This window comes from Rhipicephalus microplus, chromosome X (assembly GCF_043290135.1).
Source record: "Rhipicephalus microplus isolate Deutch F79 chromosome X, USDA_Rmic, whole genome shotgun sequence".
Lineage (NCBI taxonomy): Eukaryota > Metazoa > Arthropoda > Arachnida > Ixodida > Ixodidae > Rhipicephalus > Rhipicephalus microplus.
Window position 1 is genome coordinate 240,041,946 of NC_134710.1, and position 25,141 is coordinate 240,067,086.

A 25,141-nucleotide genomic window follows, 5' to 3' on the forward strand; every position below is an offset into this window, starting at 1 on the left:
CATGTGAATTCAGAAACTTGAGACTGCAGTAGCGTGCCTGAAAAACAGAGCAGTGAGGGACTCAGCCAAAGCGGCCATTCAAGACTAGTCGCTTTGCGGGTACCTTATTTGCACGACTGCTGCTAGTCTTAGGTGCGTCATTCCATGCCAAATGTCTCAGCCATTGGCGATGCATCTCAACTACATTTGTAAATAAATAGGGAATATTGATTGGATTGAAAACAGTAAATTGGTTGAATACTTTACCGTAAAAAATTTTTTGGTCGTGTAGGAGCCTTCCAAATATTGCAGAATGACGTCACAGTGTATTAAGTCAGCAAATTTTTTCTCGTTTTAGTGCCAAATTTGATTTACTTTTTAAAAAGCAATGACATTTGCATAAGGTGCTCAAAGCTGAATAATAATCATGTAATTTTTCTGCCCTAAATGCCTCTCAAAAATTTCCAAAATGCTGAATGTTTACATTGTTCTCTTTTAATATTGTGTTATACAGGATTCCCCAGCTACCTCTAGCCAGAGTGTTGACGCACTCTATGACGATGCGACCTAATGCATGTTGCTGAGTATTTTCTGGTGTATGGCACACTATTTATTATGCTCTTCTTACTTGCCTAATTAGGCTTGTTTAATTATCTGACTTTTAAATCATTGAAGCGGGGTAAAAGACTTTAATGAGAACGTTGATCAGTTTGCAAAGTGTCCAGTTAGATACTTTCTAAATTTCCAATCATTAGAGTACTAGTTTTTTTCTGCTTACTACAGATACCCACGTTAATGAAAAAAAAAAAGAAAGAAACCATCCCGACATATTCACGAAGTGAATGATGAGTGGGCAAGCAGTGGGATTGTTTGGCGTGACCGTAAATCACCTGTCACATTGACCACTCACGCATGTAAATGAGTGCCAAGTAGTGTACATTTATATACATTGTGCATTGGTCATAACCAGTAGTGTTGTGCGGAGTTTTGAATTTCGCTGTGCCTTTATTATTTCTGTTTTGTGGTGTCGGATCTAGCCTGTTGTGGACAAAGGCAAGGTCAGGGCACATTTCCCTGGTGGTTGTTGGTTGTTTCCAGTCATGCAGAATGCATCGTAGAGCATATCGAGACGTCGTATACTGCACAAGCCAGTCATTGTTCATGATCCTCATGCTCATGGTCGTCATCTTCGTCATGACGTATAGTGGGTACCTTGCATGTACTGTGCTGTGATGGCCGAAAGAGAATGTTTGGTCTGGAACATGCTTGTTCTTAATCATCATCAGCATCATCGTAAGCTGTGGCTATGGCACACAACGCCTATGTTAACGCCAACGGACAAGCCTCGACCATAAGAAGCTTCGCCCCTAATACCCTAATAATTTCGTTGATGAGACATCAGATCCGGTCCGCTGAGAGTTGCCACGAAGGCGCCGTCCTCTTCTGCGCTAGTACTGGTGGATTGAAGAGGTGCTCGTTATAGTGTGTCGGCGTCTTCATGCTTTTTGCCTGACTTGTACACGATGGTGACATCAAATTCCTGTAGGCGCAGACTCCATCGTGCTAATTGTCCTGAAGGGTCTCGTAGATTGGTCAACCAGCACAAAGCATGATGGTCAGTCACCACTTTAAATGGTCTTCCATAGAGATATGGCCTAAACTTTGTAATTGCCCAAATGACCGCAAGACATTCTTTCTCTGATGTGGAATAGTTAGATTCTGCGCGAGACAGTGTGCGACTTGCGTAGGCTATTACCCGTCCAATGCCATCTTGTCTTTGTACCAGAATAGCTCCAAGACCAATATTGCTGGCATCAGTGCGTACTTCAGTGTCAGCATCTTCATCGAAATAGCCAAGCACGGGAGGGTAAGAGAGCCGGTGCTGTAGTTCCGCAAAGGCAGTCTGCTGTTCGTCAGCCCAGGCAAATGGTGTGTCATCACGCGTGAGGCGTATTAGTGGCTCCGCAATGTTAGAAAAATTTTCAATAAGGCACTGCTAATACGTGCACAGACCCAGAAATCCTCGAAGACTTTTCTTGTCAGTTGGAGGTGGAAAAGCGGTGACAGCAGCAGTTTTGTCAGGATCAGGCCGAACACCAACGGCACTCACGACGTGACCAAGAAACTATAATTCTTCGCAGCTGAAATGACATTTCTCAGGCTTGAGTGTGAGATCGGCCGATCTAATCGCTTCGAGAACATTCCGAAGGCGACGAAGATGCTAGTCAAAGGTTTCTGAAAACACAATGACATCATCGAGGTAGACGAGACAGCTTTTCCACTTGAGGTCTGCCAGGACGGTGTCCATCATTCGCTGGAATGTAGCTGGAGCGGAACAGAAGCCGAAAGGGAGCACTTTGAATTCATAAAGGTTATCCGGCGTTACAAAAGCGATCTTTTCCCGGTCACATTCATCGACCTCTATTTGGCAATAACCACTCTTCAAGACGACGGACGAAAAATACTTCGCGCGTCGCAGCTTGTCCAGAGAATCATCGACTCGGGGCAACGGATACACGTCTTTCTTTGTGACATTGTTCAACTTCCTGTAGTCGACACAAAAGCGAAGCGTGCCATCTTTCTTTTTCAATCTTTCTTTTTCACAAGAACGACTGCTGGTGACCAAGGGCTGCTTGAAGGCTGTATCACGCCATCCTGAAGCATTTCCTTAACCTGCGTTTGAATCGCGTGCCATCCGGCTGGCGAAATACGATAAGGCTGCTGCCGTATGGGATGCGTGTCGTCATAGGTGATAATACGGTGTTTCGTTATCGGTGTTTGACGTATCTTCGAAGAACGTGCAAAGCATCTGTGGAACTCCAGCAACAGCTCGCTCAAACGCTGCTTGTTCGCTTCAGAAAGCGTTGGATTGATGTCTACGCTGCGGAAAGGCGCTTCAGCAGTGCCGATGGCCTCGGAAGCAAAACACTCGGTGACATTGGCGACTGGTTTGGCGTAGGCGATGACAGTTCCAGGAAAAAGGTGCCGTTACTAGTAGCTGAAGTTTGTGACAAAAACGTCGCAGTGCTCATTACGAAGGTCAACAAGGCTTCTCGCTACGCAGATGCCTTGAGACAGCAGAAGCGAGTGATTGCTTTCCACGACTGCTTCACCGTGCATCACTCCGTCCCACGCCACCTGAACCATAACAGTTGCACGGGTTGGTAACGTGACAGCGTCATCGACGATGCGAAGAGACACTCGGGAGTGGGTGGGGTCGGCGTAAGCTGTTATGGCGTTTGTGGTCACGAAAGTGACTAGACGCCGTCGAATGTGAATTATAGCACCATGCTCCCTGAGAAAATCCATGCCAATGATCAGGTCTCGAGAACACTGCCGGAGAACGCTCAAACTGGCAACAAATGTACAACCGCGGACTTGCAGTCTTGCCGTGCACATACCGAGTGGCGTGACGATATGCCCGCCAGCTGTAACGACGCCAGCAAGGCATCGTTACTTTCTTGAGAAGGGCGGCCAGCTTTTCGCTAATTAAGGAATAGTCCGCACCAGTGTCGACTAAAGCGCTGACTTCGCGACCATCTTGCAGAACAGGAATATCTAAGGAAACTCTTCCGCAATCAGCCGGTGGTGTCATTGTCGATGTATCGTCAGTATCTTCAGTCCGCGTCGATAAAGGGCCTTGAGCATGACCAGTCTGAGCGGCCTTGCCCCTGAAGGTCGCTGAGGCTAGTTTTCCCGACGCGGGCTAGGTGACCGGTCCTGCGCCACGCCCACATAGGTGCGATGATTTGGCGAGAACCGCCGCGGTGATGGAGAGCGTGAGTGGTGCCGAGATGTCGATCCGCGCTGCTGAGCAACGTAGTCAGCGATTTCCAGAGGCCGCTGGCCAAACCTAGGAGGTGGGGAGTTGGCTGAAAAACCACGAAGTCCCAGCTCTCGATAAGTACACTGTCGGTAGATGTGCGCAGGTTCACAACAGTGATAGAAAAGGGGACGTCGATCGGGGTCCCGCCACACATCTGATTTTTGCGGAATCGGTTGGCGGTCACTGAGGTATGGGCCCGCTTGGACTGCCTGAAGCATGGCTGGGGCTGTGGTGTAAGGCGGAGTGAAATGTGGTGCAGCTTGGCGCACAGTTTGGTCTGCCGGAAGCATGGCAGGGGCCGCGGTGGAAAGTGGAGCCAAAGGTGGTGCTGGCTGGAGCAGAGTTTGCGCATACGACATGCGAGGGAAGTCATTTAGGGGCCGCGGCTCTGTCTGACAGGACGGTTCTCGTAGTGCCTGCTGAACTTCATCTCGGACGATGCCGGACAAAGAACTGACAGTGGGCGCCGAGGGTACAGATAACTTCTGCAGTTCTTCATGAATTACAGAGCGTATGAGCTCCCGGAAGAACTCGACGTGGCCCCCAAGACCACCCATGTAGTCCATAGCAGAGGCAAAGTTCACTTGTCGCTCGTACGTCTGGGTCCGTTGCCGAAGCGTGCTTTTAATCAGGACGGCTTCAGCAAGAAACTCTGACGTAGTCTTGGGGGGGCTGCGTACAAGACTACCGAACAACTGCTCCTTCACTTCACGCATCAGGTATCGCACCTTCTTCTTTTCCGGCATGTGAGGGTCGGCTCCTCGACAAAGACGCGTCATGTCCTCGACATACATTGCTACACCTTCATATGGCATCTGCATATGGCACTGGAGTTCACGTTCAGCTCACTCTCGGCGATCGGCACTTGCATACGTTTCGAGAAGCCGGCGTTTCAAGTCCACCCATGACGAGAACACACCTGCCCGGTTTTCGTACCAAACATGTGCCCCGTCATTCGAACTGAAGTAGACTTGTCGGAGCTTGTCTGCGTCATCCCACATGTCATGAACGGCAACGAAGTCATAGTGGACTAGCGAATCTTCAACATCCTCATGGACAGCACCATGAAAAGGATCCGGTTTTCGTGGTTTGAACAGTGTATATTGCAATGCCGTTGCGCCTTCCATACTGGCTGGGTTGGAGCCGCTTGGGACGGCGCTGCCTGGAATAGTTGGGGCCGTCATCTCCTCTGAGAGAAGTCCGAACTCAGGGTCCAGTTCACGGATCCTGCGGCTAGCACGGTGAACAGGCGTAATCACCGGTATGGGGCTGGAGCTTCTTGTACTGGGAGAGGTTCGGTGCATAGGGTACCCAGCACCTCCACCAGTTGTCACGCGCTAAGAACTCGAAAGAACGTACAAAGGGACGCGACTGTCTAAATCTCAGAGACAAAGGATGTCTCCACTGGCACGGGTTGCTCGTCTTCGTCTTCTTCGTTCACCGGCACAGAACTGACCCACTGTTCACTGGCACAGAACACCAGGTGGCAATATTAGTGCGTGGAACGTTGAGGACCACTACAATCACGATGCGCATAGGCCTGCAAGCGAGCATGTCACAAAACATTTTTTCATATTTCGTGGACATCTATAGCAAGCAGAAAAGCACTCATGCTTAAAATTTGAAAAGTTAAAAACTGTTAATCAGACACTCTGCAAACTGATCTACAACTTTCTGATAAGAATTTCCTGCCCAGTTTCATTGATTAAGAAATTCGTTAAACATGGCTCATTAGGCAATTGAAAACAACAAGAATGGTGCGATGTACTCCAGGGAATAGTTGGCAACATGCATTTGGTCACATCGTCATGGAGTGTGTCTACATATTCTTAAACACTGGCTAAAGATTGCCGAGTAATCACTACTCACTCAATAGAACGTATATTCTACACTAAAAATATTCTAAAACCACCGAAGTTTGTATATTTCATGAGAAAAAAAAAATAATCAATTTGATAAATTTATCATTTTGGTAAACATTGAGTAACAGCTTATACCACATGGTGCTACAATTAAAAATCAATTTTATACCCTAATTGAAAAAAAAAGTCCTATAAAGCAAGTTATATTGTAAAATTTTTTGTTTTAATTAAGGAAGAAAATAATTTTGAAGTTTCCCATGGACGGCAATCTTCTCTTTTTTGTTAAGGTTTTTTTGTTAGGGTAGCTTTCATATGGCAGCCCATAACCATCATTCGGGAAATTGAACAATAATTTTCTCTTAAAAGAAAATTCCTAGTGATAAAACCTGCTACATTAGAACAACTCTTTTTCTTCTGATTGAAGTGCAAAGCTGATTTTTAGTTGGAGCACCATGTGGTGTAAATTTTATCTCAGTGTATACCAAAACGAAGATATTCCTAAATTCATGATTTTTTTCAAATGTAAGAGTTCAGTGGTATAAAAAATATTTTAACACAGTATATGCCTTCCATAAATCAAGATGTGATTACTCAGATGCTCTTAAAATAATGCAATAATACTAAAGAACAAAAATGCAGACAAGGACTTTTTTGCAAATTTTCTGGATGCCTATATACCAGAAAAATTACAATTATACTATTTGTCTTTTAACATTTTACCTAAACACCTTTGATTAATTAGTAAATCGAATTTGGTATTGAAACAAGAAACAATGCTCTTGGAATAAATTTTCTCACAAACATTGCTCAAACGGCACTCTGTGAAATTCAAAAGGCTCTCACGTGCCCACAAATGTTTTTTTTTCTTTGTAATATTATAGCAATTTGCTGTTTTCAATGCAATAAACCAATGCAATTTTTGGTTTTGAATACATTTGAGATCGTTACCTAAATGGGGGGGTTGTTCAACATGGAATGAGCCAAATGTCAAATGTGGTAATTATCTTGGTTAAGCCATATATCAACTTGCATTATGCAAAGAAAAGAAATTCTAGCAAAACCTGGACATTCTTATTCTTGGTGCAGATATACCCAGCGGCAACAAAAATGTTCCTACAGATTCTGCCTACAGAATTATGGATCATTCTTACAATCGTACCAATCATTCTAGCATCACATGTTTTCAAGGTGTCTGATCAAGCATAGTTGATTTTACATCTGTGTGAATGGACTACATAGTGATGGACTACATAGCTTTAGAAAGAAATCTGCAACTGAATTTCGTTAAGTTTAGAGACCACTCACTGCATTGCAGTGGCCTAGATGTTAGCAAACAGTTGTAAATCCTTGATATTATATTGACCTGCTAGTGGTGGAGCTTTGCCATGTGAAAAAAAAAAACAAAAAATTCTTGAATTTTTTTTATTTAACAGTCAACTTTTTACTACGGTATAATAAAATATAACTGTCAAAGAATAAAGCAAGTGTTTTTCATGTTTAAGGGGGCTCAAAATTTTTCGCATATATTTGTAAATTGCCTTTGCACAACACCTAGAGTACCTTAGTTTTTTGTCAGTAAAAAAAAAAAAAAAAAAAAAAAAACCCTGAGAACACTGTTTTAACTGTAGAAAGTGGCCTTGTAATTAGGTTTTCGTTGTTAAGCACCATTGGGTTACCGATGAATGCCGATGAGATCTATTTGATGAGTGTTCTCGAAGCCCATTTGGACATTTTCCGGTTGCCTGTAAAACACCATCTTGTTTAACTTGTGCGGGGGGCAACATTGTTTTCTCTTTCCTCCCACAGTGGTTAGCACTACTCTATGCTTCCTCGAACCGACAGCCTGCACGGTGTGGCCATGATAAAGTATTTATATTTGAGGACCTTTGCTTCCAAAGAATACCTGGGATTGACTTTCCTTATGACTGAAAATGAGTTTGTTTGGCAGTACATGGGATCTTTAAAACTCTACAGTGTCATCACAGCTACAAAAAAGTTTTTAGTCAAATATTGTTGTGAAATCTATGACTTGTACCCCTACATAGCCACAGAAAAAATGAGAGCATTAACCAGGTGTGTTTCAAGTTTTAAGGCCATAGAACGTCAAACTAGCTCATGAGTTTACTTACCACTCAGGCCCGCTAGATTCGTAGAAAGCCGTGAGTCTAAGTATTGACGCGTGTGTACATGTGGACGATGACGATGAAGGGGGATTTAGTGGGCACGAGGTAGTGGGCTTCTAGCTTCACTCGAGACCGAAGAAGACGATCTTGTGGCTTAGCTGTTGAAAACGCGCTGCTTTTGTTGTCCCAAGGTGTACCTGTGTTTTATTCGCGTTGTACCGCAACAGTGGTGGAGGTGCTGGGTAGTTGATGCAGTGTCTGCTCTTGCGGCAGAGACGAAGGGGCCATTGGCACCTGGTGGTACAGTGTCGGCATAGCGGGTGGTGGGCGTCGGAGAGCGGCAGCGTAGCTCATAGGACGCTGCTGAGCATCAGGACCAGCCGTAGACAACGCTTGGTGGATTTCGTCGCGTACGACTTCAGCGATTGACGCGATGGGATTTTCAGCAACAGGATTTCGCAACCTCTGCAGTTCTTCGTGAACTATCTCCCTAATCAAGTCTCGCAAGCAGCTCTGACTCTCAGACGTCATGGCGATAGCATTGATTGGAACATTGCTGGAGATGCGGTCATATGGCCTGCAGCGTTGATGAAGAGCCTGCTTGTTAGTCGTAGCCTCCTTAATGAAGTCAACCAGGGTACTTGGAGGGTTACGCAGTAGCCCGGCGAAAAGCTGTTCCTTGACACCGCGCATGTGGTAACTCAACTTTTGACTTCTGTCATGTGCGGGTTAGCTCGATGAAAGAGTCGAGTCATGTCCTCGGCAAACATTGCAATGGTTTCGTTGGGTTTTAGAACCCGTAGCTCCAATAACTGCTGCGCACGGTCCCTTCTATCGACATTGGCGAAGGTGTCGATGAACTTCTGTCGAAAGTCGGGCCAAGCTGACAGATTGCCTTCTCTATTCTCATACCAAGTACGAGCACCGTCGTCAAAGTAGAAATAGACGCGTGAAAGCTTTTCCTGTTCCGACCACTGATTTACCTTGGCACCACGCACGTAGTGGTCAAGCCAGTCTTGAACGTCTTCATGGGCACCGCAACTGAAGCGATCGGGAACGAGGGGTTGAAAGATGGTCATTTGAGATGGGTGCGTCGGAAAGCTGCCTTGGGGCACCTGTTGCGGGCTTGCGTTGGCCATTGGTTGAGGTGTGCGGTGCCTAGCTGGTTCCGGCGAGTGAGTGAGCTCTGGCGCGAGGCCTCGTGACCGTCGACTGGAGCGATGCATCGGAGTTTCTAGAGGTGACAATGTGTGTGGACTCGATGAACCGCTCCCAGCGGGCATGTGGAGCATCATACAGGATTGCGGCCCAAAAGAGAGAGAGGCAAATGACACGTGTCTACATGTGGATGATAACGATGATGGGGGATTTAGTGAGCACGAGGTAGTGGGCCTCTAGCGTCACTCGAGGCTGAAGAAGACGATCTTGTGGCTCAGCTGTTGAGAACACGCTGATTTCGTTGTCCCAAGGTGTACCTGTGTTTTATTTGCGTTGTACCGCGACACTGGTGGAAGTGCTGAGCCACAAGATCGTCTTCTTCGGTTTCGAGTGAAGCTAGAGGCCCACTACCTCGTGCCCACTAAATCCCCCATCATCGTTATCGTCCAGATGTAGACACGCGTCGGTATGAATAAATCTCAGTGAGTTATATTTTTGCAAGTCTGAGTATGAGTAAGTTTGGTTGAGGACAACTTTGATAAGTTTGAGTGAGTCCTAAGCATAAAATTTAATTCCCAAGTAACTATGAGTGAGCTCCACTTTTTTTGCTGACCTATAGTCAAGGCAAACATGGTTGAGTGCACCTATCACTATATTTTTTAGTACTACTATTCTTTGCCCTTCCAGACCTGCTCAGTGTGTGTTTGGGAACCTTAAATAACTTTAGTCCTACTTATGTGTAAAGAACCAGCTTTCAGAATGAGAATTTCGAAGTGCTTTGTGCTTCCTCTCACTAAACTAGTATACTTAATGAAAGAAACAAAACATTGCTAAAAAAACTCGAGGACCAGAAGGAATTCCTAACACAGACAGGTGGAAATATCAACTGAATTTTATTTGAAAAAAAGATGAATGCTTTTACATGAAAACTGATATCACCATGACATCGTGAAGCCTTTGATGTCAAAGAAAATATCATTTTTTTTTCCTCTTAATGTCACTGGCGCATAGTTAATGCATAAGCCTCCTGCATCCACAGTGTAAAAAGCTTCGAGAATGTCCCTTACTAATGTATCCCTAGATTGGATGGCAGTTGTAACGTTGCGACCGTCATCCAGTTCTTATTTGAACGGTCACAGCTTGAAATTAGCATAGTAAAAGTTTTAAGACCCTTGCTTATTTAACTGTGCAGCCTCATGCATTTTCAACGATACCACATGAGCGTTGACTGCATGCAGTATGAGTGCCTATTGATGACGTATTGATACTCGTGCCTCTTCAAATTACACTATGATGGCTTAAGGGAATCGGTTAGGAGAAAATGTGAAAAAAAAAGAAAAAAAAAACATGTTTAGTTTTCTTTGCAATTCGGAAAGGGTGGCCCTTTGTGCATATTTTTCACATTTGTGCTTTTCTTAACCCTGTAATGCCTACTGTATCATATTTGATATTTTGAATGTGATACCTCAATAACACTACTAAAAGCTACTATAGGTGTCACGATAAGTAGCTATTGCAGCTTTGACGTGTTGTGAAGAAGGTGCAGTGACTAGCATATTATACAATATTAATTATTTCCAATTAGTACTACTTAAGTTATTTAAACAAAATTTCATATATTTTTAAAATAAACTGTGCAAGAAGAGTAAAAACAGTCAGTGTTTTCTCGCAATTTTTCTGAAGGCATAACTGTTCCTGGGCATAACAGGATAAAACAGCATTTATTGAAGTGTAAAACCACTTTTTTGGAAAGTAGAAAGTGAAAATGCAGCCTACCTCAAGCTCCTAGTATGCGCTCTGTGTTTATGGCCTATTTTTCTACAAAAAAAACTTAATGTACCCCGCTGCGGTAGTCTAGTGGCTAAGGTACTCGGCTGCTGACCAGCAGGTCGTGGGATCAAATCCCGGCTGCGGCGGCTGCATTTCCGATGGAGGCGAAAACGCTGCTGGACCGTGTGGTCATATTTGGGTGCACGTTAAAGAACCCCAGGTGGTCGAAATTTCCAGAGTCCTCCACTACGGCATCTCTCATAATCATATGGTGGTTTTGGGACGTTAAACCCCACATATCAATCAATCAAGTTTAAAAATTATTTCTGATCAAAGAAGTAGCCGTTTTGACAGATAGTTTGCTTTAGCCTGTGGGATGAATCTTTTTGAGGAAACATGTAGTTTTGAAAACTAACTTTTTTTATTGCGAGTTATCATAACGACCCATAAGAAATTATCTAATTTTAATGTGGAATGTCATCATTACTTTTTTCTCTAAATGAGATATTTGAAATCTGTTTGCAGATTTGAAATCTCCATTCAATGGTATGCATGCATGGTAATTTTCATGACAGTAGGATAATAAATAAAAAAACTTTTTTTAAGACCCTCATCCCCATTAACTAGCAGTTTCTTTGGATGCTTTCTTATCAAAATGTGTCCTCAATTTTGCAGCATGCTAGCTTGGGATTGTATGTACTTTCTGGGAAAAAAAAAAGAAGTTGGATAGAGCAACTTTATTGAGCTTGGTTGATGGTACCTTGAGATTTTGTGATACTACGTGTAAGTGCTCGTCATGATGGTTTCTGTTCCTTTGTTGTTTTCCTTTTGGTCATCGAGACATACTACTTGCCTTTATTTATTTAATTTTATGCAGCCTCACTTTGCAATAATTTCATTGGTCTTTGAAGAGCTGAATGACCGTTTTTGGGTGGTGTAGTAAAGTTTGAAAGATGATGTACTTGTCCTCACTCTGCTTTGCAGCTAAACAGGACTGGTCAGAAGCTTTGCGCTGCTGCTTCTTCTGGACCAATTCATTTCAACTTTGCTGCTCAGCCAAGCTCTGTCACCTCCACGAGCAACTTTGTGTACAGATTTGGGACAGCTGGAACATCTTCTTCATGTCTCGTATGATGTATTGCTGGTTTACTTTAGTTGCATGCATACGAAAAAGCAGATTACTTTAGTTGCATGCATATGAGAAAGCAGATAGTTTAAATTATGTTCAGCCACTGTGTGCTATAAATATTGATTTAGTCTTTGCTAATAGACTATACACTGACAATGTAGCAGTTTTTGAAGGCCCAAAATGATTTTTTATGCATTTTAAATGTTCCAGTCAACTAGACAGAAACGTTTGCTTGGTTTATTTCCGGCTTAAATAACCCTATGTGGGGCAGCGGGCCTCATATGTCCCACGTTTTTCTTCATGTTCTAATTTTTGATATCAATACTGCCGAATCGGTTGCTTTCAGACTTTTAGTGCAACAAAATGGATGTTCTAGACAGCGGCTTCGGTAGTTGTTTTGAAGGTATTCACAAGGTAGCAGAACATACAAGTGTTCCAAATTAGCCATTCTGCTTGCACATCCTGTACCCATTTTTCATCATATTTTGGCATGCTCTCCGTCTCATTCAGCATGAGAGGCAAGCTTGACAAATTTATTTCACACCCACGAGTTTCTAAATGTGCTATATAGTGGTTTTATTCACTCATACTAATAGAGTTTCCTAAAAAATTTGTGCAATGCAAAATTGTCAACCATTCAGTGAGATATTTCCAGAAGCAGAGCCAGGCTAACATTGTGTGCAACTGCTTGCAGTGATCCATTTATTATTCTGCTTTTATTTTTATTATGCCCAGTACCCACATCTGCTGCTCGAGTGTTGCTAGCGACTGGATGTTCAGTGGTCACTTAGTTAACTTTTGTTAGTGTTTGTTTGTTGAGAGCTGCTGTTTGTAGGCCCTCTTCATTGTTTGTAAGTCAGCAGTAAGTTCTCAAAAAAATTTTTTTTTAAACGATTCCTTTTCAATAGGCAGTGAAACTCATAATGTCCCATTTTTTTAAATATGCTCATAGAACAGTGGGACACATATGCCCCACTTTTTTCTCAAGAACCCTTAATGATAGAGAGCTCAGATTTTGTACATAATTTAAGAACCTGATACAAAGGACAATGCTGCCCTCACTAGGTGGTTTTTTTGTTCATAACATATACCCCCATAAAGTGTCCATAACATATACCCCCATAAAGAGGGGAAGACATTTTTAGACATAAGATGCTTTATTATTTAAGTTAGTGATGACAAAAACCTTGGTGTTTATGTATTTGCATGTCCTCATGTTAAATTTGACCTTAGCTTTTGTTTGCACTATGAAATTAATTTTAAACTAATCATTCATAAATACATCATTTGATTACATTTTTAATTACTGGCTATTTTGAACCTCCCAAATGAAGTGTCACTGGATTCTACAGATATCAAAGAGCATAACAAGGGTAATTTTATGGTTCTAGTTTTCCTAGAACAAAAGTTGTGAAGCTTTAAGTTCTCATTTGAATGACTAAGAAAAAATACTTTTCATATTTCACCTTTTCTATAAATTTATAACGTTCCAAAATAACATTTGCCACCCTATTTCACTTGCTAAACACTAAATGTTCCAGGTAGAAAAAATGGTCAAAATTTAGTGCGCAAAAGCTGAGAAAAGCTTCTTAGAAGTATGTGCAGTTATGAAAAGAAAACAGTTCAACTTCTAGATAGATATGTGGGGTTTAACGTCCGAAAACCACCATTTGATTATGAGAGACACTGTAGTGTAGCAGTTCAACTTCTTCGAGTGAGAGAAATTTTACAACACAGTGCTCTGTGTTAAAGCATGTTGATAAAACAAACCAAAATGGTGCAGTACACTGAAAGTCACTCATGTGCAGTGAAGCCCACTTTTGTTACAGGGAAGAAACTTATTTATCTATAAAATGTTGCCAGTAAGTTTTTGCTTGATTCAGCAGGACACCTTGGGCTAGTTGGTGTGGTCTGTGAAATGGTTTGTGTATGTGCATAGAGTAAGATGAAGCATGAGTGCAGACTCCGTCGCTGTGCAACTCATTCGCTTGGAACTAACCATACGGTGTGGATAGGGGCGTCTAGCTCACTCCCTTGCTCTCTTCCTTTGCTTTTCTTCATCTTTCACATATACTTTCTTATTCCCTTTTGTCCTGAGCTGACTACTCATAACTCGTACCATTATCTGTTGAGGCAGGTGGAAAACATTTGACAGCTGGCTCTCATGAGTGCATGTATGGTGACTGGCAGATGCCAGAGGTGGCCGCAGTGGTGAGTGGTATGCGTGGAGCAGAGGACAAAGTGGGTAGGCAAACAACGTGCCAAAACGCCACTGTGCGCCATTGCTATGGCAGCAACAAAGAAAACTCAAGGGCATGGCTCTGCTCGTGGACCGGTGTCTTTCCTTCTCAGTTTTCCTTCATTCATAGCACCCTCTGGTAAAGATGTTGTGAAGCAAGATCAGGCGTTGCAGAATGTGTCTTTTCTAGATAAGCGGAGTCGGGTTGCTTCTATCTGATCCTAGTGCATATGCACAAACATTTCTCCTGTGCTGTACTCTCTAAAACATTAACTCAATTGGTGGTTGGTGCTTCATGTGCTGTGCTTTTGTATGTCATTATTTTCACCCAGAAATGGTATTCCGCTTGGTCTCGCTGCGATGAACATAATTATTAGCAAGGAAAACGGTATTTTTTGGCGATTTTTTTTTTATACTCTTGTCAGAATCGAGCACGCCCTTCTCTTTGGCGCCTTGTTTCCCAGCTAGCACGAATGCTGGCCTCGTGTGGCCTGATCTTGAGGAAACGCTGTTGATCAGGAAAACTCACATCTCTTCCTGGTCCCCTTGTAGGGTAAGCTTCATGAAAGCCTATATCCTGCTTTAGAGGGTAAAAATTAATCTTAACTATCTACTCTGCTAGGTGTCGCAGTGCCTGTATAGTTTTGACAGGCTAAACTGGAGTAGATAAATCAGTTTTGCAAGGTAAGGAAACGATTTATATTATTTCTCTAGCCAAATTTTTATGTTCTTGCATACAATTCTTTCTTTTACAGGTAAGCCCAAGGGTTCATAGGACATCTCAAAGCAGGGGAGGAAGTGCTGTAAATGGTGAGTAGCCTATGAAACAAAATGTCAGTAGACTAATCATCAGTTGGCTTGCGATGAAACTGCAGCAGTGTATGCAGGGTAATATAGAAGTGGTGTCTTAGAAAGAAAGCTACATTGTTTGCCATAAATCTTGAGTTATCTACGAGCTGTTTGGGGCAGGGGCTAATCTTTTGGCCCGGGTTCACTTCATGAAGTTCAAAAGCAGTCCGGGATTTACGTTTGAAATTTGATGGCCTATGGCCATCGAATTCTTAAGGTGTCTGCAGTCAATGCAGAGGCAGAGTGTGGTTGTCTTTCTTTTTACCAGTACAACAGGCAATGCCCAGGGACTTGTAGGTGGCTGAATGGCATCACTCAGCATTCTTTGAGCTTGATGCTTAATAACCTCCATTTCCTTTGGGGACACACAGTATCAATACTGGTGAAGAGGCTTTCAATGACGCTGTGCTTAACATTCATTGCTGGGGAGAAGCAGCCAGAGAATTCTGTCAGTAAAGACACTGGAAGTAAAGAACACTGGAAGTCCCATGCTGGAAGTTTTATTTGACTGACCATGCAGGTCCATGCTGTTTTTACAAAACAACAAAACCATCTATGGAAGATAACTACAAGGAACTTTAGATGCTGCCAAGAAATCGATAGTGTATGGAAACGTTGAAGCAAACCTTTTAAACGACAATTGGGCTGCTATATCAGTGTCACTCATGAGAAAGGAATGTAACAGCTGCATCTTACTAGCAGTTACCTACGGGGCAAAGACCTAGAGGCCCACAAAAAGTGTTCAGCCCAAAGTGAGAATGACGCAGTGAGCCATGGAAAGAAAAATTATAGGTGTAACCTCGAAGGGGCCCTGCATTACATTTACAGCATGGTCAAAAAAATCTGCCAATTGGTAGTCCATGCTTCTGAGAACACGTGAGACAAACATTGTAGTGCTGCACGATCACACAGCCTAGAAATTCAGCTCGAAATTGCTCACCCTGCTCCCGACAAATGATGCTGTAAACTCAAATGACTGCAACATATAGACTAAGTCCACGGCCTTTGGCTGATTTGAGCATTGTGAGCTGCATTGTTACTGCGGCTGCCGCAGGATGCCATGATGTGCCCGAGTGCTCAGTTGCGATCACACTATAAGTAAGGCCCCACCGCTGTGGTCTAATGGTTATGGAACTTGAATGCCAACACAAAGGCTCAGGATTGAATCCCGGCTTCGGCGGCTGCATTTTCGATGGAGGTGGAAATGTTTGAGGCTTGTGTACTTAGTTTTAGGTGCACGTTAAATGAACCCCAGGTGGTTGAAATTTCCAGAACACTCCACTATGGCATCTCTCGTAATCATATCGTGGTTCCGGGGCATAAAACCCCAGATAATATTATTGTTATAACACTGTAAGTAAGCTGTGCGTTCAAAGCAAAAGAGTCAAAGTCATGATGTGTGCCTACGAACAGACGTAGCTTCTTGCCTTTTTGTCGTTTCCCGACCTGCATTGCTCTCGGCATTCTTGCTGGTATGAAGAAGAGAAAGTTCATAAAATGTGAGCAAATTTTTGTAACTCTGCTTATACTAGATGGATTATAAAATACTTTGTGGCAGTTTGTGAAGCATTAAACTCCTTTAATGAAGCCATTCAATGAATACTTGGAAAAGTGTTTGAGAGTATCTTTAGGGGACGAGAAGAGAGCTGAATGAGTCAGAGAACAAACACGAGCTCTCTGACTCTTGCTAAATATCAAAGACATTTTAGTCAAAATCGGAAAGAAGAACTGGACATGTTCTCTTCGTTCAGCGAACTGGGAGCGCAGAGAAAACACAAAGGACGAAGCGAGGAACCACACAACACGTGTTGTGTGGTTCCTCGCTTCGTCCTTTGTGTTTTCTCTGCGCTCCCAGTTCGCTGAACAAAGAAAATGAATTACCAACTGGCCCACATTTTGATCCTTTTGGAACTGGACATGGGCAGGGCATGTATTGAGAAGGCAAGATAGCTGCTGATCAGTAAAAGTGACAGACTTGACTTCAGGTGAAGGCAAGCGAGCAAGGGGTAGGCAGAAAGTTAGTCAAGTAGATGAGACTGAGAAGTTTGTAGCGATAATGTAGCAAGTGCAGGGCCGGATTAATTGGAGAAACACGGGAAAAGTCTTTGCCCTGCAGTAGACATAGGATTGAAAAATATGATCATTATTTTGGCAGCAGCCCAGGATCTAAACAATCATTAGGCAGACCATAAAAAATTTAAAGGGACTCTGCATGCTTTCTAACAAACAACAAGATATCTGCTCATTATTGTTGCATTTTGCCTGGGTAACTGCGTCTAGTAGCCGTGGTGTGATGTTTTTCCTTTCTTCTTTCTTTATGAGCACCAACCCTTTACTGCACCACCTCAGCGCCAACAGGCAACTAATAAATGTGTGCAGCTTATTGGCATGCTACTTTTGCAGTATGTTATACAAAGTGAACTCACTTCATTATTGCGAAATTCGAAACTGAAACCATAGGGTAATATCACAGTTTTAGAGCAGTGTATGTACAGTACTATTAAAAGCAGAACACTTTCTATACTTTAAGCTTCTAGCCTCTAATATTACATTTCGCTCATAAGACTTCATTTTTATGACACTGTTGCACCTCAACAAGTTTTACGTAACTCTCTACAGTTTAGTTTCAACTCTCTATTTGTAATTCATCGTAGATAGACATCAAGTTTTGTTCTTGAAGTAATGTTGACTGTGGTTCAGACATTTCTGATAGTGAGATACCTCGGTCTCATATGGTGGTATGGTGATGGACAAATGAAATGCATACTAGAAATTACAAAGTAGAATAGCTTTTGAACAGGATAACACAAGAGCACTATCTCGGACTGCTAATTATGTAATTGCTACAGATTTTTTATGCTTTGAAATGTATGCGCAAGCTTACATTATGGTGATATTGCATACAATGATAGAAACAAAGAGAAAGTTCATGTCCGTGACAGCAGGCGCATAGCCAGAAAATATTTGGGGGGGGGGGGGGGCACCACCTTAATTTTAGTCTTCAAATGGCCATTTTCGCTCTCAATGCCATGGCGACAAAAAAAATTCCGGAGGGTGAGCACGTGCCCGGTGTGCCTCCTCCTAGATACGCACTTGCGTGACAGTGCAGTCAGCGTCAAAAGTTTAGGGACCACGAGAAAAAAAAAATTTTTTTTGCTGCTTTCAATTTACATTTCTGCCTTGCTCTAAAATGTGCTAATAACATGTATTGTGCAGTTTGAATACAGCCACTGTGAAATTTAAAGTTTTCTCAAACCTAGTGGTCTTGACTTTTGATGCCGACTGTACGTATACACAAGCCTGTGAGTGTCATGCATGATTGGCACTAAACAAAAGCCACTCTTTGAATTTGCATGTGGAAATTGACATGCTTCAGCTGTCAGAATAAGGTGTTCACATTATGTTCATTTTAAAAACGCACTTGATTTTTTTTTTCACTTCTTCCTAAAGGTTTGACGTCACCACAAGCCAAGACAACAGAAAAAGGCCCTATTTTATCGCAGCAATTTATGAACCATTCGACCTTCCTGCATCATGATGAATTGGACTTCATGCGCTCGCTTCGACAGTCCAGCACCCAAAGCAGCTTTGTGCCCTCTGCCACTGCCATTACAACTGCTGCCAATGTTACGTTTACCTTAGGTGACATTGTAGCTAAACGCAGTGTGTCTGATAGTGGACTCCATGTAAGGAAAGCACATTATATCAACGATGAAGCTGGCAGCCTGCTGAAACAGGATCCACGAAATTCTGGTAGCAAGAGTTTATCTGGTAAGTTTTCTATTTGTCAACGTACCGCTGAGGGGGACGGAATTCGCAACCTTCAAAGGTTGTTTGTTTGGTCCCCACTGGCGGCAAGTTGTATTTTTGTCTGCTTTACATTTTTCTTTTATGTCATAATTAATACACTTCGAATAAAACTACATATAATGCCTCTTATCTTTTTCTTGGTTTTGTTGTTTATTGGCTCCATTGGATTGTGTTTTAAGAAAGAATGTGGTCTGCCTACTTCATACCCCTTTCGTTCATTTCAGGGAGGAGACAATATCTGCCACTATTAAAAGCATAAAACACCAGATACCATCATGAAAAGCGTATAAATGCACTTCTAAAATAAAAGATGGTGGGCTTCACGCTATAGAATAAAAATGCAGACTTCTATCATTTCCTCAAGTGGATCCTTAGCTGGTAGAAAAGTATTACAAAATCTTATTTGCTTCACCAGCTTCTTAAGCTTTTAATTTGTAAGTCCACTGTTCTAAGCTTTTGCAGTGGATACGAAGAAGCTTCTTTTTGGGACAGTGTTGTCAATTCTGAGCTCCACAAGTAATGTGTAGACAAACAGCTGCCAACAACAAAAGTTTGTCAGTGTAAAAGCACTAAATATTTTTTTCTGCAGCTGGTGCTGGACATTTTGCATCGAGTATGCCTTTAGGGGCAAATGGAGTAAGCTCAGAAAAAAAAAAGCATAAATAATTTTGTTTTGTGATTTCACAGCTAAAGCCTTCACACATTTGCTGTGAAGGCTTTATATGTAAAGCATCAATGTTTTGTTATTCACAGGTAGTAGCCGGAAACTTCGCAGGTTGGTCGAAAAGCAGAAGAAAGTGGTGGATTCTCGACACACTAAAGACAAGTCTCCACAGTATCGAGCAGACCACAATAGAAACAGTGCTAATGTCCAAAGGTCTCTATTTGCTGCACAGGAGCAGCCTACAAAGCTTGTGGATGCTTCAACCTACTGCAAGCCTAGTAGCAACACTGTTGCCACTAACACATCAGTGGCTTCGTCTGTTGAACCTTGCAAGCCATCTGGAGAACACCTTTCGGAAGCTGACTCTACTTTCTGCAGAAACATTGCTTCCTCGGGAATAGTGGAAAATGTAAACTTGTGTGCACGAGATTTTGTGGAGGAGTATCTTGAGTATCTGAAGGAGAGGAACAGTGTGGGATCTGATGCGAGCAAGCACTTGGGGCCATTCACCACTTCAACTGTGCTGGATGAACATCACAGACATAAAAGATTTTCTGGAAATGATGCTGTAAGTTTGGCTTCAAATGGGTCTCCTATTGATCCTGTTTGGAAACGAAAGTTTGCCTCTGTACCCCAACCGAAGGAATACAGAGGATTTTCTCTACGAGGGGCTCACACATCCACACAAAAGCAAGTCCAGCAGCTTTGTGAGTAATGCCCTAGTGGCTTTTGTTTTATGTACTAGTGTGGCATAACACAGATTGTATTTATAAATCTGAGGTCTGTCCAGATTGCACAAATAAATATTTTGTAAACAAGTGAAGCATAATGACGAAACAAGTCATAAGAGTAATGCTAATGGTAACATGCAGCTGGCTGGGCAAAGTATAAATTGTGGTAAGTGCCTTGAATATCTGTAGTATTTGTTATCGCAAAGAAAAATTTTTTCACGGATAGTTTGATTATCATTATCATTTATATGCACTGATTTCGTCAATCTAGTGGTAATGAGCTTGTGCTAGCATAAAGGGAGATGCCATTAATAATCCACAAATACTCATTACACTTTTTGAGTTGCTTGTTAGAAATTGTTTCGTTTTGGTAGGCTCAGAAGGCATAATACACTGGGGGTGCATATTCATGCTGTTTTACAGCAAAGCTGTGCATAACTCAGATCATCAAATTTAATCATCTCTTTAGAGAGAAAAACCATTCTATAAATTGATGTGTCCATGTTCATTGAAATTACACATGCAAGATTAAATTATTTGGATGAATTTTTTAAAGTGCTTGGTTAATTGCGAAGTAGAAGCTGCATATTCCCAATGAAAGAGTTAACATTGTCTTACTATTGTTCACACTCTCTCTGTAGAAATCAGCCAAGACATTCATGATATCCTTAATACCACGAACACAAAGATGCCCATCTATCAGTATTCCTGTTCTTAATGTCCCTCAAAAGTGACACCATCAGAATTATTCGTTTCAGTAAAGAAAAGGACAAAACAACTGCCAAAACTATGTGATCGATAATAAGATTAGCTCAAGCAAGGCAAAGCACATAGCATTCACATGTGTTTCCCTTGTGAAGAACAACCTGTCTACAACTTATTTAATTGCTGTTGTTCTAGAACTATGGGAAGACCAGGCATTGTTATGACTACTGAAGAGCTTATTTATTGCCCATGTGCTTCGAGTTGCCACTTCATATGTCCTTGCAATGCCATTCGCTGACCTCCTAGTCATCTCAGTCGGTATAGAGACTGACCTGGAAAGGCATTGGTCTTTGGCTTGAACTCTGTACCAGGATGAATGAATTGCCAACTAGGAAGCTTTTTTTATCTGAGAAACTCATGTGATTTCTTTACAGCTTTGTGCCACATACAGTTGCATGCTGATATTTTTTTTCACATCCCGGCGAGCAGCGTTAACACAGTTGTACAGTGCATTTAATAGTCTTGCTGTCAACCATATCGTGTAGCGCATGGTTAAATTTTTCAAGGCCACTTCGCATTGGTCTATCAGATCAGATGATGCCACAGCTGTGCTAGTCAACCACCTTCACAGTGTGAATTGGATGGATGGATGCACTTTATTAGGTCCTTCAGAACGTGTCTTATCACATTGCGGGCCACTCCCATGTCAGAACAGATAGATCAAGTCTCACTGCTGCGTCGCGGGCCCATTGGACTGTCCATAACTGTTGTTCGAGTTCGGAGCTGGTAATAACACCCTCCCATTTGAAAGGCGTGATGAATTCACTACAGCGTAACGCGGGGCACCGTCAGAGTATGTGTTCTAAATTAGCTATATCATTGCAGATGAAACATGCATTAGTGGGCTGTATTTTGGGATAAATCGTGCGCAATAGCGCGGACTTGGGGTACGCCCCGACTTGAAGAAGCCTGAGTGTCAGAGCTTGAGGCCTGCTTAGTTTTCTGTGTGGTGATTGGTATTGTCTCTGTGCCAGGCAAAATTGTTTTTTTCAGTTTGTTATGCAAGATGGGAGGGTCTCAGTTTTACAAAACATCAGCGCCAAGCCCCTGAATAGCTACGCAGTTTACTAGTCCTCGCACAGCTATGTAGGCTGACTCGTTGAGATTGGGTGGGGCTCCCTAAATGCATCCCATGTGATCTGGAAACTAGACGAGTGTGCGTAGCTCGATCTTGTCCCAAAGGATCTGCAAAGCTATCAGAATACGAGGTTGCATAGACTAAGTAACAGTCCCCGGCGTGTTTCTGAGTCCTTTGTAGTGGAGCCTTTGTCCTGGCCTGCCTTCTACCTTTGTTATTCTTGGGGTGGACATTTCGCTGGATAGGGACAACGATGATTTGTTCTCGCTGTTGACGAGGAATGCTGCAGAAGTGAGACAATTTCCATCAGTGGAATCCCCAGCTCCCGCAGGATGTTGGATGTTTCTACCGGAACGCGTGGTGGACAGCTTGGCTAATTGTACCCTCTCCTGTGCCTTTGCAATTTCTTCCAGTGTGCTATGCATGCTGAGACGAAGCGGTCTGTTTGAGCTTGTGTACATGGGGAGCCCAAGAGCTCTCTTGACACCCTTTCTGATTAACGTATTGAGCTTATCACGCTCCGACCTCTGCCAGTTGTGCATGGCTGCTACATTGGTGAAATGACACATCACAAAGGCGTGTACCAACCTTGCAAGGTTGCCTTCTCTAAGTCCTTGTTGTCTGTTGCCACCCCTTCTTATTAGTCTGATGGCATTGTCAGTCTTTCTGGCAAGTCTTGTTACTGTAATGCTATTAGAGCCGTTTGATTGTATGGCCATATCCAGAACCCAGAGGGAGTCCACCCTGTGGATCAAGCTGGCCTCACCTGTCCTAAGAGTGATGCCTACATCCTCTAACGGTTTTCACCCTCTCAGTTTTGGGCCCTTGCACTTGAGCCTGTATAGAAGCAGTTTCGATTTCCGAGACGAGCACCAAAGACCAGTCGGTTTTAGGTACTTCTGCGTACCCTCAATAGCTTCATGAAGCACAGCCTCTCTTCGTCCATTGCTGCCTCTAGTACACCATATGGTGATGTCGTCTGCATATATCGTGCGGTTAAGGCTTTGGAGCGCTTTTTAGACAAACCAATGAGGACTAGGTTAAAGAGAGTCGGGGATAAGACTGAACCTTGTGGCGTCCCTCTGAAGGCAAGCTTTACCGGATCTGAGGCAAGGTCGTCTGTTTTGAGAATAGCCTCTCTGTAAGTCAGAAATGATTTTGTGTAGTCGTGGAAGTGCTTGCCCAGCCCAAGGCTGGAGATATGACTCAGCACGAACTGATGGAGAACGTTATCGAATGCCCTCTCCAATTCCAGTCCCAGTATGGCTCTTATTTCTCTTGTGTTGGTATCGATAACTTGGTTGTCATGAGCTTCATGGCCACTTGCATCGAGAGGCCCGCCTTGAAGCCTATTATGTTGTGGGGATAAATGTCGCGTTCCTCTAGGTATTGGGTAACTCTGTTCGGATGGCGTGTTCGGCCACCTTACGCACACATGAAGTCAGCGAGACGGGCCAGAGGTTGTCGAGGCTGGGAGGTTTGCCCGGTTTGTGGGTGAGGATAGTGGTGGTGGTGGTCTTCCACAGCTCCGGGACACTATCACTCTTCCACGCGTGGTTGATGACATTCTTCAGGTACTCTACTGACTTGTCATGCAAGTTTTTTAAAACCTTGTTCGTGATCTTGTCTGGGCCCGGGGCCGACCTGCCATTTAAGTCATGCGTTGCCTGCCTGGTCCCTTTGCTTCCAAATGCCGCGTCCAGTTCTGGGTTAGCGCACCCTCCGTAGACGGGACAGAAGGTGGCAGGCCGGAGGCAATGAGCAGGTACTTCCCAAACGGTTCTGCCAGTACCTGATTGTCCGTGGATTCTTGCCTAGCTGGATGAAGTATGGGAGTCAGCATACACCTCTGGTTTGATTTGGTGTTGGTGTCATCCAACAGGTGCTTTAGCAGGTTCCAAGGGCCTGCCCTCCCCATCTGTCTGTCTGTTTATCGAATTGTAAATCTCGTCTCATTGCGGTTTAGAGAGGACCTTTCAGTGTTCCTCAATGCATCTGTTGACTTCGACAATCTTCTTGCGAAGCCTGCGATTAAGGTGCTGCCCTTTCAACCTGGCCAGTAGGGACTGTTCGGGCTCGAAAAGATGAGCCCGTCTGCTGTCCTTCTTTTCTATAGGCAGGTCCATGGTGAGCTCCTTAGTGGTAGCCTGGATGTCCTCTCTTATCTGCACCATCCAACAATTGAGGTCAAGCTTCTCCTCTCTTAGTTTGCGGAACTTGTCCTAGTCGGTAACTCAGAACTTACGTTGTCTTGTCCCTCCAACTTGGAGGACAGGGACCAGGAAGTAGTGGTCGCTACCCAAATCCACATTGAGGTTAGCCCACTTGACTTCCACCTCGTTTCGGACAAAGGCGAGGCCCAGTGTGGTGTCGTGGACGAAGTAACACATCTGGTAGGGAACGCAGGGTTTGTTACTAACACTAGGTCCTGGTTACCTACCTCCACAGGTCCTCCCTTTATTACCTGCGGTTTCTCCGAATGTGAGCGAATAAATTGCTGCAGATGGTTCCTCTCCTGAAGGGACCCCCTGCACTTTCACTGCGACATTATGAATTCACTAGTTTGTGCGGCCATCATGTTGTTGTGGTGACTGGGCTGTTGTATTAGTTGTTGCCGGAAGTGGCTGTGCTCTGGATTAGTTGTTGCCGGAAGTGGCTGTGCTCTGGGATCTACAATGGGTGCAATGCTTTCCAGAAACGACTCTATCTTGGAAAACCTGTGATTATACCTTTCCTGTGTGACTAGCATGTGGCCCTGCATGTGCGAGACCGTCTTGTTTAGCTGTTTCATGCTCTCCCTAAGTGAAGAGAGGATTTTGCGAATCTCTGACCTAGCTCTACACGAGGCCTTGTCCTGCTCGCTAATTATGGCCCTCTTTTTGGCAGGCCTCTCCGTCTGGCATTCTTCAACAGTGGCCATTTTGGTTGACTGAGTCGATTGCATTAGGGCCTCAACGGGCTGTTGGTCTCCCCCTCTTTTTATCTCGGGCATCTCGGCCATAACTCTAGCTATGGTGTCTTTCATTTCTTTATTTTCGTCTTTGAGTTGCACTAGCCTCTCATCATCGCTTTGATGCTCTGACGGCGGACCCCATGTTATCTTTTCCGCTGCACCTTGACAGACGCGGTCGGCCCATGATGGCTGGCCCCCATGTTGC

General features: G+C 43.5%; 1 protein-coding gene across 6 annotated transcripts in view; it reads left to right on the plus strand.

Moving 5' to 3' along the window:
* LOC119187804 (uncharacterized) overlaps positions 1 to 25,141 on the plus strand; it is a 214,571-nt gene that overhangs the window by 13,236 nt on the left and 176,194 nt on the right. For 4 of the 6 annotated variants that reach the window (XM_037435890.2, XM_075878856.1, XM_075878855.1 and 1 more), the window contains exons 4-7: positions 11,703 to 11,846; positions 14,842 to 14,896; positions 18,386 to 18,706; positions 19,499 to 20,116. In XM_037435890.2, coding sequence (XP_037291787.2) covers positions 11,703 to 11,846; positions 14,842 to 14,896; positions 18,386 to 18,706; positions 19,499 to 20,116 — 1,138 coding nt within the window. Of the gene's footprint in view, positions 1 to 11,702; positions 11,847 to 14,511; positions 14,771 to 14,841; positions 14,897 to 18,385; positions 18,707 to 19,498; positions 20,117 to 25,141 lie in introns of those variants that run through there. The other 2 variants (XM_075878857.1, XM_037435891.2) reach the window with 2 other exon arrangements.